Source organism: Saccostrea cucullata, unplaced genomic scaffold (assembly GCF_032062105.1).
Source record: "Saccostrea cucullata isolate Sc308-1 unplaced genomic scaffold, CSIRO_AGI_Scuc_v1 ctg424, whole genome shotgun sequence".
Taxonomy (NCBI): Eukaryota; Metazoa; Mollusca; class Bivalvia; order Ostreida; family Ostreidae; genus Saccostrea; species Saccostrea cuccullata.
The window spans coordinates 384,741-405,032 of record NW_026932916.1 but is presented as its reverse complement, the minus strand read 5'-3'; the positions used below and the strand labels follow the sequence as shown (position 1 = coordinate 405,032).

General features: G+C 33.6%; 1 protein-coding gene and 1 pseudogene across 1 annotated transcript; both read left to right on the top strand.

Annotated features, from left to right (window-relative positions):
- The window catches only part of LOC134236477 (multimerin-2-like), a 67,151-nt pseudogene that overhangs the window by 9,023 nt on the left and 37,836 nt on the right, over positions 1-20,292 (top strand).
- On the top strand, positions 4,743-20,255 carry LOC134236479 (complement C1q tumor necrosis factor-related protein 3-like). Its single transcript, XM_062718662.1, has 2 exons — positions 4,743-5,219; positions 19,834-20,255. Exons 1-2 carry the CDS (start codon positions 4,976-4,978, stop codon positions 20,232-20,234), a joined length of 645 nt encoding a protein of 214 aa, XP_062574646.1. The 5' UTR covers positions 4,743-4,975; the 3' UTR covers positions 20,235-20,255.

Below are 20,292 nucleotides of genomic sequence, written 5' to 3'. Positions count from 1 at the left end.
GACACGACGTGTCCAGACTGCAATTGATGCAAACTTAGGACATACACGATATTGAAACTCACTGTAATACTGTCATAAGGTTCTTACCTTGTATAGACCGAGCAAAGTTGTGATATTCTTCTTAATTTTTCAATACTGCAAAATGAGTCACGTTTGAATTTTATCAGAAAACGCATTACTAAACAAAAATAAAAAAATTAAAAAAAAAGATGTGAATTGAAGAATTAAATCATTATGTTAAATCTGAATATGTGTTTCTTTTTTTTGTTGAGTATAAATTGTTGTATTTAAAAAAGTATGACAAACATTGAAGTTGTCAGATACTGCGTCAAACATCAGTAAAATAGCAGAAAAGTCGAGTCATAAGTCATAAGTCATGCACAAATGAAACAAGAGGCCCACGGGCCTTATAGGTCACCTGAGTATCGTGCAACAACTTTCAAACAATTAAAATTGGTTCGTGTTTTAAACCAGAGGCCATGAAATTTGCAATTCACAATTTTGAAAGAGGCACCAATGCTTATCATAATTATAAACTTAGCATGCTTACTCTATTTACCTAATACCCAGATGTAGATCAGAGTAACAAAGAGAAAATGCACTTCCACTTTAAAACCAGTTGTGCACCTCATCCCAAAGGAACCACTGACCCTGGGGCCACATATTTCAAAATTTTGCAAATTTTATCATAAAATGGTTGATTAATACTAAAGAGCAGATTTCAAAGCATTAATTAATTTTCAGACTATGAACCCCCCCCCCCCCGACCAGAGGGCATAAAAAATAACCATTTTGCTAGATGCACTTTTCTTCATCATAAATATATATACTTGGATCATTGGCATAAACTCCAGGAGCAAAGAAAAAGATTTTCAAAGAATTAATGCATTTTCACTATATAATCATTAGAGCCCCACCCTAATACCAGAACCCCTGATCCTGGGGCCATAAAATTCACAATTATGGAAGAGACACTCTTTCTTAACATAACTATGAACTTAATTAGTTTATTTAATACCCAGAAGCAGAGAAGAAGATTTTCAAAGAATAAATGCATTTTCACTATATGATCAATAGAGCCCCGCCCTAACACCAGAACCCCTGGCCCTGGGGCCATAAAATTCACAATTTTGGAAGAGGCACTCTTGCTCAACATAACTATGTGTTTAGTTAGTTCATTTAATACCCAGAAGCAGAGAAGAAGATTTTCAAAGAATAAATGCATTTTCACTATATGATCAATAGAGCCCCGCCCTAACACCAGAACCCCAGACCCTGGGGCCATAAAATTCACAATTTTGAAAGAGGCACTCTTGCTCAACATAACTATGTGTTTAGTTAGTTCATTTAATACCCAGAAGCAGAGAAGAAGATTTTCAAAGAATAAATGCATTTTCACTATATGATCAATAGAGCCCCGCCCTAACACCAGAACCCCTGGCCCTGGGGCCATAAAATTCACAATTTTGGTAGAGGCACTCTTTCTAAACATAACTATGTACTTAGTTAGTTCATTTAATACCCAGAAGCAGAGAAGAAGATTTTCAAAGAATAAATGCATTTTCACTATATGATCAATAGAGCCCCGCCCTAACACCAGAACCCCTGACCCTGGGGCCATAAAATTCACAATTTTGGTAGAGGCACTCTTGCTCAACATAACTATGTACTTAGTTAGTTCATTTATTACCCAGAAGCAGAGAAGAAGATTTTCAAAGAATAAATGCATTTTCACTATTTGATCAATAGAGCCCCGCCCTAACACCAGAACCCCTGACCCTGGGGCCATAAAATTCACAATTTTGGTAGAGGCACTCTTGCTCAACATAACTATGTACTTAGTTAGTTCATTTAATACCCAGTAGCAGAGAAGAAGATTTTCAAAGAATAAATGCATTTTCACTATATGATCAATAGAGCCCCGCCCTAACACCAGAACCCCTGACCCTGGGGCCATAAAATTTACAATTTTGGTAGAGGCACTCTTTCTCAACATAACTATGTATTTAGTTAGTTTACTTAATACCCAAGAGCAGAGAAGAAGATTTTCAAAGAAATATTGCATTTTACTATATAATCTATATAGCCCCGCCCTAGCACAAAAACCTCTGACCCTGGGGCCATGAATTTCACAATTTTAGTAGAGGACTCAATGCTCATTACATTCATGCCAACAGTTTGCCTGCTTGATGTCCAGGAGTAAAGAAGAAGATTTTTAAAGATTGCAATAATTTTGGTGGTTTTGGCCCCACCCCTCAGGCCCCAGGAGGGCGGGGACCATAAAATTCACAATTTTTGTTTGCCTTCACCCATAAATGCTGTATACCAAATTTGGTTGAAATTGGTTCAGTGGTTTCAGAGAAGAAGCTGAAAATGTTCAAATGTTAACACACGACGGACGACGTACGACGAACGACGGACGACGAACGACGGACGACGACAGACAAAAACAGATAGCAATAGGTCACCTGAGTTACTCAGGTGACCTAAAAAAATGAAAGCTTTGTCTCTTCTAAAGCAAAAGTTATTACCAAAAGTTCAATATTTTCTAGTCCAGGATGTCAAAATCAGAGTGCATTCGGAAAGGACTGAAAAACAGTTAGTGCAACTAATTTGGTAAGGAATTTACTTAGAAAAGGGTAAATACTGATATATGTGCATAATTCACTGATTATAAAGAAGTAAAAAACTTATTAGATAAGAAATGAGGACACGTTTTAAATGACTTAATTCTCTGGGAGCTGTAGAACCTTCAGATGTATGTTGATAATAAAACACCATTAATGCGTTAAATTTCTTTAAGTTTTTAATTACATAACAAACACGTTAGAGTTTGACAAAGTTACAAGTTATACAGAAAAAAATACCTACTGTGAAATCTACTCATAATGATTATCAAGTAATTGAATCTAACTGCCACGTTTCAAAGCGACCGTTCTTGTTAAGCACAATCTCTCTCCTTCTCTCTCTCTCTCGGTATGTGCAAGCTACGCAGAAGTTATATCGCCGTTACTATTCTCTATGCACAATCTCTCTCCCTCTCGACAGTCTGGTCTCACCGTCCTTCTTGTACTCATACTCATTGATGACATCACCTTTCACTGTAATGTGTCCCATAAGATTTTTTCGCCTGTAAAGGTATCAAACAGTAATTAAAAAAACTTTCAAGGTAACCAATAGTTCACCATTTACTGACGGACACATTCCTACTGGTCCCGGTGGATCAGTACTGATGACTGAAAAGACAGACTCTGACTTTGATAGACAGCTGATTGTGGTAGTGATAATGACGACGCGGGTCCCAATATGGCGGCGCTGAATATCCAGAAGGGAAAGCAGTGTTGGTTAGATATTACTCTGGTACAGGTTATTACACTGATGACCCTATTATCACTCCTCCGATTCGAACCCACGACCTAAGGATCCACTCCTTACGCCGCGACTCTAGAGTAGACGCTCTAACCACTGCACTGTGGCGACGTAAAATTGAAGAAAGAAACTCTAAAGTAAAGGAGACAATTGGAAATACCTGTAGAATATATATTGTCCACTTCATTGTATTTAAAATCTTTCCTGGAAAAATATGAGAGGTACCCTGCGTTAAAAAATTAACTTGAAAACCTATACCTTTATATATTTATTCTCTCAATATCAAAAAAAAAAAAAATTCAATGTTGTTTGAGCTTCCTTAAGGTTCATTTACACTCTAATAAGAAAGGTAACTCTTAATGGCATAAATGTCTCTCATTTCTCTATATATTTGTCAATTTGAAGTGTCTTTTTTGTCTATTTTTGCCCTGCAAGCTAAATGTATACTTTAATTGATTGTATTTTTTAAAACAAAAATATTTCTATTTGAAAATCATTAGAGTGAAAGAAACATTCTTCATGAGTGAGCGGAGGGTTTATGATCTTTGATGTGTATATCGACAACGTGATATTTGTCTGACTCTTACAATAACAACAATAAGTTTGAGTTGTATCATAATATGAAACACTTTACTTTTGAGTAAAAGAAATTCAAAGGACAGTTTAAACAGAGAATCATTTGATACATATATATTATATGCTACTTTACTCTTCGGATCAAGTTACTGTTATAAGGATAAATTTATCATATACCCCCCTTATAACTGGCTAAATATATTAAAATGATTCTTTACAGATCAATGGTATTATATTAGTCCAAGAAACAAAGCATTAAAACAAAGGACTTTTTAATGCGCAAGAAAAATGTCATATTTCTGCGTACTACGTCATCAGTTTCAGAGGGTGGTGATATGGATTCAGAAAACCACAGTGTGGTGATCCGGAAAGTCGGATCACGACGTCACGTGATTGCATAAAACCAACAGTAAATTTGAGTGATACGCATTAGGTATATAATAAAAATAACGATTGCAAATCGACTGTAAATAAAACACCACTACCTGGAACGATTAACATGATTAAGCTCTCCCAAAATACAAATTGAATACACTGATTAAGTCATGAACGTAAGACACTTTCATAAATATTTCAAATATATTTTGTAATTTTTTTTTTAAATAAAAAGTCTCATTTTCTAAAAGGAATGTTGGAATATGTATGTCTAATACATAATCAAATCACAAAAAAATTAGTAAGCTCTTACTGATATCATTGGACAGGATTCATCTTACATACGTATATCCAATCAAATGCATCCAACTGCTGAGCAGTGAACTCAAGTAGAACCCCAAGTATACACATATAAAACCTTGTGTTTGCTTATATTTTGCAGGATACATTTAGGTAGGATATTACACAGAAGACTGAAAATATGATTTATATACTAAGAATGTGCATACTTTGTAGCTTGATTCGATTTTTAATTGCTCTCTCATTGCTGTCAGACCAAACTATTGGCAGCATGTCCAGAACTTTCGTGACTAATGGTGATTCTCAAGAATCAGACACTTTCCGTCACCTTCTTAATTAAGAAAGCATTATCCGGATGTCTTTAACGAATACTGTTCAAACCCTGACGAGTAATTTTCAGTCCCTGATGAAGGACGTGTTGACATTAAAGGAATCCACGGGATCTAGAATTTCTCAGTTGGAGGCAAAGGTAGAGGATCTCAAATCAGAAAACCAACGACTTGATTCTGAGTTACAGAGGAGCAAGGCAAAGGAAAGAAACTTATCTTCGCTGGTTGCCTCTTTTCAGGCATCATTGTCGAATGTTTCAAGTCTCGTTAGTGGTAAGTGGACTTTGTAACCTGGAAAAAAAAAATGCTGAATTCAATCTTTGTTGAATCAACTGTTTTTAAGTTAATTAACTTTCCTGTATCCTTTAGAAAAATGTAAATGAGCATAGGAAAAATTAAAAGATGTTTTCTTAACCAAAATGACTAGATTTTAGTTATTTACTCCGTAATTTTGTTTATTGTTTCGGTTTACTAGTATTTCAGAGGGTATATATCAATCATAAAAAAACTAAGTATAACAGTGTATTAGGTACTATTTCTCCACAAAAATCAAGATGTAGGATATTAATCACGCAGATTTTGTTGTAATTATTCAAACTCCAGAAAAATTCTCAATTCACATCAAGCGGTTATATTTACAACGAAACAAGATACAGCCTGTACGAACATCTTTGCTTGGTTCATTGAAATGACAGAATATAATTCTACGGGGAATTAATATTGCAGAAATGGGAGCAACGTTCAAATGAAATCCATTGTTGTTGTTAATTGTCCGTTGTTTCCGGTCATTAACGTAATGTAACAGTGCCCATTTGGAATCGTTTTATATATACGTCACACTCGGATAATTTCTGGAAATAACATAAACATTTTAATGTTCTTGACTCCGAAGACATCGGTGATGTATTTTAATTTCGGTTTTTATTTAATAATATTTTTTAAAAATTTTGTAAATAAGTACTTTAAATGTGATACTTTGCAGGATGCAGCAAATGCCTAATCAAGCCCCTATTCTTACCCCTTACAAAAATATTAACTGCTGACTTCAAAGAGACTGTGTTTCAGCATATTCTAGAAATGGTGTGAAACAGATTTAAGAGTATTGAACACCCCTTGTTAAGCGGTCACACCCACTGTAAGGCGTGTAAGCCCAACATATTGATTGAGTAAATGAAAAATTAGGTGGTTAAATTCAGTATTAAAACAAATTTCAGACAAAGGATATAAAACAAAATCAGTCAAAATCGACCCATTGATAGGTTGTATTTGCTAACAAGGTCTTTAGTACAACAATTAAGTTAACACACTGCTAGCTTGATATGAGATAATGAAATTCCATAAATGTAAACGTATTTGTCAGAAAGTTAGCTCTGTTTCACAATTATTAGTACTCATTCCATGCGGTTGATAAAAGAATAAGTTGAAAGACAATTAAACACCATATAACATTCACCATGTACAGGTGATTATGGAATATAGCTACATGAATAAGAAATAATGTAAATAAAAATACTGAATTCTTTTCGTTTGAGTTGCTATTTGAGATGAATTACTGTTCGTTATCTTCACCGTTTACATCATTAAAACTCATTCACATTTTTTTTTGCATTTCAGTCAACATCAATAAAACTTTAGACGAGCTGATGGCGGAAGTGAAACAATTCAAGCATGACCAACTGCAACTGTCTTCTAACATGTCGTCTTTCGAGGTGTTCAGAATGAATGTGACAAATAACCTACATGTAACAGGTTTTTTTTAAATGAGATTTTTATATTAAGTTGATTTATAGATAGATATTAATACATAATCTTTTCCGTATCTTATCCTTCATCAACCTGTAAAGATTTTTCTATGTTGCAAGAACTTGTTTCCAATTCCTTTGTATGAATTATGCGATAAAATATGCTCAAAACAATTAACCTGATTCACCAGTATCAGCTCTTTGGCCTTCAGATCTCTTGCTGAAATCAGTGTTTTGGGCTAATAAAGGGTGTGATCGTAAACATTAATATATCTATTAGATATGTAGTAAAAATGCAAATATTCTTTTTAAAGAAATATAATTTTATAATCAGATCCTTATACCACGGTAATCAAAGATTAAAAAAGTGCTAGAAGACATGAAAAAACATGTCTCGTCTTGATTCAAGTTCATTTAATAAAAGATGATGACTAGAGTTGTGTTTTAAGAAAGGACAATCGTGTTTTCCTAAGAAAGGAGAAGGAAACTTCTAATTCTATTTTTATAAATCATCCCAGTCAAGAAATCAATTTTTTGATCGCACATAATTTCAAATAATTGGACACCTTTCATCTTGAGTTAAACAATTAAGACCTTAAACCTCAATTGAATTTGTAGGTAAGGCAAAGAAGGTAGGTCTCTCCGCCTCAGTGTCCTCCAGCAGCTCATCCTGGAACGGTGGAACACTGGTATTTCCTTCCGTCATCACCAATAAATGGACTGGATACAACCCCAGTAACGGAATATTTACTGCTCTTATCGCCGGGATGTACCAGGTACGTCTTTTCCGTCAATGTTCAGAGTTATGATAGGAAATATATTTATGTAGACATTGTATTGAATGGATCAACAAAAGTCAGAACAATGGCCCATAGTTACAATAATAATGATTCTTATGAATCAGGTCCAAACCTGGCGGTGCTAACATTCAGGAGGGAGACGCTGTGTGGATCAAACATAACTCTGGCTCAGGCTATTACTATGATGGTCCTATTACTACTTTCTCTGGTTTTCTTACATAGTTTGGTCTGCAAAAGGGCATTGCGCATACTATGGTCGTTAACTATATATGCATATATATTCTATTCCGCAAAGTGATTGAAAGTAGACTACAATATAGAAACGACTTTATAAATGTTGTTAACTACTACAGGATTTGTATATGAATTAGATATATACTAGTATTTAAACAATACCTTTTTAATCTTGAAAGTGAAACATCTACAACATACATGTCTGTGGAGAAGGTAAGCAAAAGTCCTTTTATCATCTGGCTTTCTGTGGGAGGATTTGGGTAAAGCTGATCAGTTCAGGGACAAATGTTTTAAATGCAACAAAAATATAAACAAGGGTTTTGATCTTTACCATCTTTTTGAGACAAAGTAGGTATATCCTTTAGAATGTCCTTTTTGACTTATGTAAAAGTGTAATTAAAAATCGTACTACCGATTTTGCTGTTGTAGAATATACTTTTAACAATCAAACTTTGGCGATGCTGTCTTTTGTGTGTCTTGTTGGCATATTCTTAATCAGAAACTTTGTATTTCATGTATCCTCGTTACAAACATTTTCTTACTGTGCTTAAATTCTAAATAAAGTATATCATATTCTTGTCAATTTATATTTCTTAAGCTGAAGTATTATACATTGTGAATCCCAAAACACATAATAATATTTGAATTTTATGTCTTTTTAGTCGAAAAAAAGCTTAAATTATTTGTACACTTGCCTGCAATAAAGAGTGATTCATTCTTATAATAATAATTTAGATAACCGAAAAATAAATTATGATACAACACTAAAACGTACATTTATTTAAATGTTTAATGACATACACATGAATTCAGTCATTGTTAGTAGAACATGTGCCATCAATGATTAAGCTTAACAAAGTATTCGACATTAAATGATCATAAACTTTAAAAACTTGCATGCAGTTGAAGTTTTGACAATCTTGTCAATTAAGAAAATAATATTTACATGGGGTAGGGTAATGGGGACTACAAAAGGAGACCAACATTTAACTTAAGAATAAATGTAAAACCTCGCAGAAAAATGTCCTTGAATGATATGGAGGTGGGATCATGTGCCATGGAAGAGTGAGCATCCCCTGCTGACCGGTCACACCCGCCATGTGCTCCTTGCAATTGTCATGATCGGGAACAAGGTCATTGTATCGACCATAAGACTTACGAAATGATGACTTTAAACGAGACTGCTGATATTCTTGTTTCGTCAACTTGCTTGTCAATAATTTACCTCGTTTTAGAAATTGTTCATACGTAGAGCATGCTCTTCCGTATCGAATCAAATGAGATATATAAACGCCGTATGCAGGTGATGAAGGTATATTGCTGCATAAGTAAGGGACGATGACGATAGAAAATTTAAAGTCATCACGCTCATCATAACGTTTGGTTGTGAGATTACCATTAACGTCTTTTTCAAATAAAATATCCAAGTATGAAACAGATGTGTCAGACTCTGTAGTATCTTTTATCTCAAGTTCACCAGGATGTATCGTATCCACATAAGAATGGAAATTTCAGTTATTAATTGACAATACGTCGTCGATATATCTAAATATCGAGTTGAAGGCCAAAGCAAGTGTTTTCTTCTTTTCACGCATAAGATTTTGCACAAATTCTGCTTCATATGAATACGATAATAGGTCCGCTAATAGCGGAGCGCAATTAATACTCATGGGAATTCCAATAGATTGTTGGAATACCTGGTCTCCAAAAACCACATAGATATTGTCAATCAGAAACTCAAGCATCTCTTTGATGTGAACTTCAGAGTACTTTTGCGTGCAATCAGAATGTGTTTTAACAAAATAATTTTGCAAATGACCAATGACAAGGTAACCAAATTTACGAGTTCCATTTTTATTGAAAAAGCAGCTGTCAATGATATCAAAAAGCTTGGACTTTAATTTGTCGTGGGGAATGGTTGTGTATAAAGTGTATAAAGTTTGTAAGTCATAAGTTTATAAGCTGTTAATTTTGGTAAAATCTTGTGATTTCAAATTGTCCAAAAGTTCTTTGGAATTTTTGAGTATCCACATCTGATTCACACCACTTCTTGAATATATTGTTGCACAGTACTCCTGAAATTTTCCCTTCACCACTGTCAATATCTTAGTGAAGAGTAACGAAAGAGGCAGGCTTACAAATTCTTAATTTTTACATTTGATGGAGCTCAATTTTCCTTGCCTGGAATCGAAAAGTTGAAGATTTTTAAATTATCAACACGTATACTATTTAAGAACTGTTCGATACATTACTTTAAGTCACAAAATAACACAATTCCCCTTTTAAAAGTGTTCATATCATTTAAGACATGTTCCAAATGTAATTCTCTTCTACTTTTTAAAGATTATTATGTACCTCCATATTAATAAGAGGTCTGGAAAAAAATATCTGCTAAAAATAAAACCATCTGCTGTTATCCATGAACTACTTTCATGGTTCTTTACACTCATTTTGAAAACAACAGTACCCTGTATTGAACTTGAAAATACCATTTAAAAGTGCAAAATTTAGACAATTTCTCAACAAATGGTTGTAGAGACACTTTGCATATTTTTTTTTTGGATTTTTTAAGGCTCTGCTGAATTCTGTAGCTGCGCAGTTCTAAAGAGCACATCAAAAGCATTTTTCTGCAAAAGTATAGATTATATATACAAAACATGCATTCAATTATGCATATTTATTGTAATTTTATCATAAGGACTGGAAATAATTTGAAATCAGACTTATTTCAACCATTTATGTTGAATAAATGTTTACATCTCCTAAACAATATGGCCTAACCGATTGATTAGGAGGTGTACGAAATAAAAAAAACTCAGTATCCATGTACACTCTATTGTTTTTATCACATATATAAATGATATGTTCAAAGGCCTTGATACAAGCCCATTCAATCACGGGCAATGAACAGAGCTGTGTTTTTGGTATGGAAACAAATTAGATGTTTTCATGTTAAGGAGGAGAAAACTTTCATTTCTTCATTTTATTTTTCATTTTCCCAGGCCAGTCAAGAAGTTAATATTTTACTTGGTCGCACTCAATTTCAAATAATTTGAAAAACCTTACATGTCAAATTAAACACATTAAATTTAAGACATTAAAATAATATTTGTAGGTATTTCAAAGAATGTAGCCTTTTCTGCCACAGTGTCCTCAGGCAACTCTTCATGGAACAGCGGGACGCTTGTATTTCCTCGTGTCATTACTAATGAAGGAAATGGATACAATCCTAGCAATGGAATATTTACTGCTCATGTTGGCGGGATGTATGTCTTCTTTGTAAATGTTTAGAGCTGGTTTTCAAAAACTATATATGCAGACATTGTGTTGAACGGATCTACAAAAGTCAAAACTATGACATATAGTGTCGGTGGTGGTAATAACGACGCAGGTCCCAATCTGGTGGTGCTGAATATTCAGAATGGAGACAGAGTGCGGGTCAAATATTTCGCCGGTCAAGGTTATCATACTAACGGCCCGCTGACTACTTTCTCCGATTTTCTCTTATAATCAAATTTTTTATCAAGCTCGGTATGCTTACAATAAACATTGACTAAATAGATGTTAATATTTATGAAGTACACTATAAATTTTAAAAAAATGTATGTCTCAACATGCTTAATTAATCTGCTTCAAAATAGATTTTGTCGAAGCATCAATTTATAAGCTATATTGCAGCATTCATCTGACAATTTGTCGCCCTTAGATTTAGTAAAGACGAAGAAAGAGGAAAAATGTTAACTACTCAGCATAATCGTTCAAAGCAAATAAAGTGGAATTTTTATATAGTTTTAGAACACAAGTGTTTAAAAAGTATAGGGCTTTTACTTTATAACAAGAATAAAGAGCTGAGTGACCTTTCAATAAAGGATATGGAGACAACAAACAGTTTTCAAGATCAGAAATCCATAAAACAATACAAAATAGAAGCAGAACAAACAAGAACCTCCAAAAAAATCAGACGTTGGATCAAGTTTTATGGAGGAGTGAGCATCCCCTGCCGACGGGCTACACCCGCCGTGTGCTCTTTGTTATGAGCGGGAAATAACAAAAAAATCCGTCGTCAAATCAGTGTATAAACAATGGACCAACAATTGATATGAAAAACGTCAGCCAGGACCAGACTCAATGATTAACTGTATTTGCTGAAAAGGACATTGTATTGACCATATAACCTACGTAATGAAGACTTCAAACGAGACTGCATTTATTTTTGCTTTATTAATCCGCTTGTCAACAATTTAACTCGTTTTATAAATTGTCCATACACAGAGCATGCTTTTGTGTATCGAACCAACAGCTGTGTCATATACTTTGGTTCTTTTAGCTAAGGCTTTCCCAGGGTAGATCTTATTGACATAAGAATTGAAATTAACATTGTTAATTGACAAAACGTCTTTTATATATCTAAATGTCTGGTTGAAGGACACAGCAGGTGTTTTCTTCTTTTCACGCATACGGTTTTTGGGCAAATTCTGATTAATATAGATACAAAACTAAGTTTGCTATTAAAGGGGCGCAGATAGTACCCATGGAAAAACCATTAAGTTGTTGGAAAACCTTATATCCAAAATACATCATTTATATTATCAATTAGAAACTCAGGTATCCTTTTGATGTCAACTTCAAAGTACTTGTGTGTACAATCAAAATATTTTTTACAAAATGATTTGTAAATGACCAATGTAGAGGTAAGTAAATTTACAAGTTCCATTTTTGTTGAAAAAGCAGCCATCGATGATATCGAAAAGCCTTGACTTTAATTTATTGTATGTAATAGTTGTGCATTAAGTTGAAAAATTGAAAGTTTTCAAGTTGTAAATTTTGGAAATATCTTGTGATTTCAAAATAAGGGAACCCAAGGGCGGAAAATCTTTTATCAAAAGTTCTTTAAGGATTAAAAATATTTACTTTTACGTTTTACAACATTAGAAATATATATTGATTATATCGGTATATAAATAACAATTATTATAACGGTTAATGAACCCAAAATGCAAAATCTTCAATGATTCATATCTGTTAAGGTAGTCCGATCCTCAGGTTTATAAAATTAGCAGTTAAGTAATAAAAAGCAGTCATAAAAGTAACTCTGAATCCACAAAGTCATATAAATTTATCCACAGTATTTCTTTAAAATTAAAGACTAAAGTTAATTATATTATATAGGGAAAATTGTCAAATCTCCAATATTTTGTAGAAAAAGCGAATTGGAATATCAACAATGCATTTTCTAATTGCAAATTGATCAACAAATATATTTTAGGTTAAAAATCGATATGTATCCAGTCATTCAGAGAAATTGTTATGATTTTTACACTTATTTGGTATTTTTTGTCTTCTATTTTTGTCATGTATTCTATAATACATAGTGTAAAAGGCTTTTGCTATCATTGCAAGACACCACAAATCACTTCTTATTTCATATCATGCTAATAAACATTGGTATCTAAGGCTGCATTCAAGGAAATCTTATTTCTCTTAAACTGTAATAATTATTTTTCCTTTTATAGGGCACAAATGTCAATTTTTATAAGACCTTTTTTAAGACTTCCCAAAACCTTTTTGCATGAAAAAAAAAATCATTTCAAGCTTCATTTTGATGCATTGCAAATTAAATATTAATTTTTGGAGTTATCCTTCCTGGCTGAGGATCGGATATCCTTAAGAAGTTGTCTGGATAATGATCAAAATAGGATAAAGATTAAAAAAATAAACAAAACATATCACAATAAAGAAAAGAATTAAATAGATTGCATGATCAGTGTGTACTTGTCACCGCTGACAAAGCAGGTAACAATTTTGTCATGGTTTGTAAGGCTCATTATTTGAATTGCATTTTAGAATAATTTGGATTTAATTCTACAAGTGGTAACCCAACTTATACTCATAGTCCCCTTTCTTAGGAGGGATTTCTTCAAAATAATAGGTAATTTTGAATATTTTTATTATCCAAAAAGAACCGAAATGATTTTGAACTATCATATATTTATTGGATTCCGAGACTCAGTAAGAGTCCCTACAAACATATATAGTGAGTTCCAGTAAATGTTCAATTAAACCTCTTTCTTTACTCCTAACTAAAATATTAACAGCTGTGAAGGAGAAACTTCAAGAGTACTGTGAAGCAATATATTCAAGAAGTGGTGTAAATCGGATGTGGATGCTTAAAAATTCCAAGGAACTGTTGGACAATTTGAAATAAGAAAATTTAACCAAAATCAACAGCTTAAGAACTTAAAAACGACCTTTAAACTTTATACACAACCATTCCCTACGTTAGTTCAGACTTTTCGATATCATTGACAGTTGCTTGTTCAATAAAGATGGAACTCGTAAATTTACTTACCTTGTCATTGGTCATTTGTAAAATTATTTTGTCAAAAATTATTTTGATTGTACACAAGTACACACAAAGACTCAGAAGTCGACATAAAAAAGATGCCGCGGTTTCTGGTCGACGATATCTATGTTGTTTTAGAGACGAGGTCTTCTGTCGATGATGACAAATAATGTGATGAAACAAGACTATCAGCAGTTTCCTTTAAAGTCATCATTTTCTAAGTTCTGTGGTCGATACAATGACCCAATCAGCAAATACAATTAATTTACACACTAAATTGGCGATTAATTTTCCGTTATTTCCCGATCTTGACAAGGAGCACAAGGCAGGTGTAACTGGTAAGCAGGAGATGCTCACTTCTCCATTGTACATGATCCCACCTCTGATGTTTCAGAGGTCCGTGTTTGCTCTGCTCCGATTTTGTATGTTTTATGGACTTATGAGTTCAAATACTGTTCGTTATCTCCACATGTTTCATATATCAGATACATCGACATGTACAAATATATACTGTTCGTTATCGTTGGATACTGTTTATCTATTTAAATGCCCCGAAGGTAAAAACTTGCTATAACTTACATTATTAAAGAGACATGTTAAAAGAAGCTGTTCTAGGCGTATGTCTTGCTTTTCTCATTACATACATAATTCTGACAGAGAAGAGGATCAATGAGATAACTTCAACAAATACAGATCTGAGAAAGAAAGTAGAACACCTCATCAGTGGGAATCAGAACTTGTTAAAAGGAGTTGAGGGTAGGAATCAGAAGTCTGAGAAGTGGATCGATGAGATAACTTCAACAAATACAGATCTAAAGAAGAAAGTGGAACACCTCATCATTGCGAATCAGAAGACTGAGAAGTGGATCGATGAGGTAACTTCATCAAATACAAATCTAAAAAAGAAAGTGGAACACCTCATCAATGCGAATCAGGATTTGTTGAAAGGACTTGAGGGTAGGTAAACAAAATCTCCTTGTATCATTGACAAAAACAGTCTCCTTTTGGATCATGTTAACATATCGATTCAATCACCATATAATGTTACTTCATTGATATTGACCTTGAATGTGGTCACTGCTATAGAAAGAATAAGTCCCACTCTATATTTTAAAAGTAAAATGCAATAACAACTTGTGATAGAAATGATACAAAGACTTCGTTTAATTTAGGTATCAAATCATAGAAAACGAGGGTCCAACTTAGGTATCATAGCTGAATGAACTCTACAACGATCGATAACACAAATTCATGTTGATTATTAAAATGTTTGAGGAAAGTTAAGAACTCCTCAGGAATAAATTCTAAGACTTCTTAAAAAACAGTTGAGAGTAGTGAAATTATATTGATTTTATCAACTTTGATTAGAGTCAGCATTTCTTAAATTTTATGGTCGTTAAAATGGACTTTTTAAAAAAAACAACCTGTCGTTGGGTTGTATTTTGTTTGACATATTTCATACAAACTGTTTGGTTATTGTTACGAGTTATACCGTCTACCTTGTAATTACATTGGGTTCACACAACGTGTGTGATCAATAGTCGGGGGATGCTTATTCCTTCTAGGCAACTGATCCCACCCCTGTCGTTTCCAGGGTCTAAAGTTTTATCCAGTTCACCATTTATATTTTTACTTATTCATTAAATCGATCACTATTTGTTATTTCAACTTTCCGTTTTTAAAAATGATTTTGGAACTGAAAAAGCTTCATACGAGTTTCGATTTCTTAGGCGTTGATGACTACTTGTGCCTTGCTTCATCATTTGGACAATTGGGATTAAAAAGGTACATGTATGGGTTTACCGAAATCAATACTATGCATAGATTTGAGATTAAAGAGATTTAAGAAAAAGATAGTGACCAAAAAACGTGAAGTGTCTGTATATAGAAAATATTGTTATGTGCGCAGGGCACGATAATTTCAATGCTGAACTTGCTTTCAAAATGAAATTTGTCTCGAAATTAATCTTATTTTGTAGCAAACAAAAACTACAGGATTCAATTAATATTGTTATATAATTTTTAAACCCAAAATTGAAAAAAATGAGCTACACTGTATTAAGATGTAAAGTAAAAACATCTGTTTCTTATATAGATATTTTAGGAATGACTCTAATTCTTGGCCAAATTATTCGATGATAACCTGGTTTGGGTCAGTTTACGCTTTATAATCCGCGAAGCGGATTATAAAAAAGCGTAAACTGACCCAAACCAGGTTATCATCGAATAATTTGGCCAAGAACTAGAGTCATTCCTTGTAATTTAATTTTCAAATAATTGAACAACTCTGGGTGTAAAATTGTGGTGCTTCTTATGAGTTCAAATTTGCCGCTCAATAATACATCCCTAGTAACGGAAGTGATTTGAAACAAGGGAATGTAATAACTGATACACAGATCTAGCAGCCACGATGTTTGTTTACATGAGGTAAAAGCGAGCTACTGTTTGAAGTTAAAGGCACATTTATTAAATCTGGATTTTTTTTATGAATCCCATGGACTGGAAATGAGAGGATTGCATGGATACAGATGATTCAGCTGGTTGTCAAGGGGGTGTGTCCCCATACCAAACCAGGTTATTAAGAAATGGTTTGCGTTCCTTTTTGGAAATCAACCAGTGAGAGACTAGAATATAAACAAAATTAAATTATTTCACTTTAAAAAGACGTTAATGGTAATCCAGCAGCCAAGCTTTACGACAAGCGAGATTACTTAAAATTTTCAATCGCCAACTTTCGCTACTTATGCACCTTCATCACCTGCTTACGGGGTCTATATTTCACAGTTTATTCGATGAGTAAGAGCATGCTCTAGGTATAAACAATTTTATAAAGAGGTAAATTATTAACAAACAAGCTGCGGAAACAAAAATATCAGTTGAGTTTAAAGTCATCATTTCAAAAGTTCTATGGTCGATATAATGACTTTGTCAGCAAATACAGTTTATCTTTAAGTCAGATGCTGACTGACTTTTTTCATACTATTTGTTAGGTCATTATTTATACACTGAATTTTCGGCGGATTTTTTTTCTGTTATTTCCCGAGCATGACAAGAAGCAAACGGCGGGTGTTACCAGTTGGCAAGGAATGTTCACTCCTCCATGACACCTGATCCCACTTCTGATGCTTTGGAGGTCTGTGTTTGCTCCTTTCCTATTTGGTATTGTTAAATGGAATTTTAAGCTTGAATAATGTTTGTTATCTCTTTCATAACACAGAAAATCTACTTAAACAAATGCAATTTAATAAACAATAGATATTTTCAACATATCTAGTTTTGAAAGCAAATGTAACAGAAAAAAGAATTGTTATCACATGTTCAACAAAATTTAAGGGAGTAATATGTCACACTGCACTGCAAATGAAAATTAACAATGCTTGGTCTGTGTCATCCCGGGAAAATGTTCAACCTTTTTTTGCGGATATGCAATGTGGTGTATATGGCGATTTATAAATATTCACCAAAATGAAAATTACTGTAACGGAGTATTTCATTTCTTTGGAATACTATTAATATATTGTATATGATCAAGAAAGCTACGTAAGTGTATATATTGTAATTTCACTAAAACTCAACAAATATTTTCTGTACAATGCACGTATTCCAGTAAAATGGAATATATTTCACTCCAATGACAATATTAATTGTATACCTTGTACCTTAGCTGAATAATGTGGCCCTCCCCGATTTAGTAAATCTAGACTGATATTTCCTTAAGAAAGCCATGATTCCACAGCATCTCCGTAATGGTATAAGTATTTTTTAGATACTGGAGACAAAATAAAAAGCTTTTACGTTCAATTTACGTCTTTGTTAATTGTCAATAACATAGTCGAAAACGACGTAAAACGAATTTGCCTCTTTACAAGTCGTTATCCTCAGCAGCAACGACATTTCCTGCGAAACTTTCGCTTGAAATAAAGCACTCGGTGATGTTGATAGACGATTAAGTTGCATAGTTCACAAAACATCTTTTAAAAAATCACGTAATTTTTTTGTAAACAACGTTATTTATGTTGAAAAATTGAAATCCTAGAGATATCTGCATTCTCATAGACTGCCCCCCCCCCCCCCGAAATGTACAAGGTCAGTGAACATGGCGGGTAAATTCAAATTGAGAAGTTGACGAACACGAAAAACAACCGATATATGGATTGCTCTTTCTCTATATTTTTGATAATTATATTTCTGGATCAATTCTTGTTTTGATAAGCCTACATTATGCTACTATCAAAAGTAAATGCAAGGACGTGCATGCACATGCGCCCACACACAATGTATTAAACGACAGTATACTTGAGTTTTTGATGTTCATGCAGAATTAAGAACTTCTAAATGTCAAGACATGTAACATACTGAAGCATGCAGATCTTTTGACCCTTGACCTTGAAACTTAGGTCAAGGTCCCTGGTAACCTGAATAAATGTTGATATTAGCAATTTACCAAAATCGCCTTGACCTATGAACTTGAAATCGACCTAAACCTTTGTCCTTGACCCAAGGGTAAAAAGAAACCTGAAGTACATGTACATGGGTTTATATAAAATAGCCATTTACTGATGATTTTAGTCGAAATCGGTGAATCACTATCGCGCTTGTACCAGAATTTAGATCCTATGGAGAAAACTACATTAGTTCTATTGTAAAACAAATTCTATCACATCTTTGAACTGCAATTTAAAAAAAATGAAATTCAAATTGGACATGCAAAAATCTTCTTATTTCTGTATGTTGTTTACCGCAATTTAAGGACGTACAACATACTAGGAGAGATAACTCTTGCGATTTCAATTGAACGTTTAACGTGACGTCAAATTCAACGTTAAAATAAAGCGTCAAAATGACAAGCAATAGGATCCCAGTGCATTAATCATAAAAGAAAAATGGGATAAGGGGTTTCATTGTGATTATGAGTTCCATACTCTATTCACATTTTTTTTTGGATTAATCCTATTAAACTCCATAAAAAGTAAAAAAAGGGGAGATTTTCCCTATTTTATTTCATATAAAAAACAATAACCAAACAAACAAAAAATAATAAAAAAAAATTCACCTTAATTATTGATGCCGTTCTCAGAAGATGCCTTTATTTGTGAGTTAATTGGTAAAAAGAATTAGTAAATGATATTTGACAGCTAGGCTATCTTGACTTTTGATAATTAGGAATTAATTATTCAAAATTTTCTCTCCTCGTAAAAAAACAGGGGGGGGGGGTAACTTTTGGATTTCCTGTCCAAAAACGCATCAACCGATTTTGTCCAAAATGTGCATACACACAGTAGATATAGGCATGTGTTAAATATACAAAAATAGCGAAAATGAAACGACAGGAATTTTTTGGGGGTGGGGGTGTTGTACATCCTTAAATCTGTGTCATGATTGTCAACTTTTACTTCAGTTACATTTCAAAGATTAAAAATAAATAGAAAATACGTTAGAGGACATGATGGTGGAAGTAAAGCAATCTAAGAATGACCATCTGCAGCTGTCTTCTATCGTGTCCTCTCTTGAGATGTTCCGAATGAATGTGGCAAATTATTAGGTAATAACTCAGAATAAATGAGTTAGAAGTGAAAACACCATACGAGGTCGCGCTTTGCGATTTTTTTAATATTAAATCTTCTTATTTCATTCCGCAAAAACAAGTAGCTGGTATTTGAGTATTATGTATCAACTTTTGCTAGGTTTTTTTACTAGTAGATGCATACATCAGAATTCCTTAATTTGATCTCCTTTAATCTTCAATAAAGAAATTATATTTGCAGACAAATCAAAGAAGGTAGGTTTCTCCGCCTCAGTGTCATCCAGCGAAAGTTCATGGAACAGCGGGGCCCTGGTTTTTCCTTCCGTCATAACAAATGAAGGAAATGGTTACAACCCAAGTACCGGAATATTTACTGCTCCTATCGCCGGGATGTACGTCTTCTTCGTGAATGTTCAGAGTTATCGTTCACAAACAATTTTTGTAGACATTGTGTTGAATGGATCAACAAAAGTCAGAACTATGGCCTGGAGTAACGGTAATGATTATTTCGATGCCGGTCCGAATATGGTAGTGCTGACTATTCAGAAGGGAGACGCGGTGTGGATCACACGTCACTCTGGTGCAGGTTATTACAACGATGGTCCTATCACGACTTTCTCCGGTTTTCTCATACACATGTAATTAAATCTGAAAAAGTTTAATGTGTATATGCTTTGAACATTGGTTATACACGCTCCTT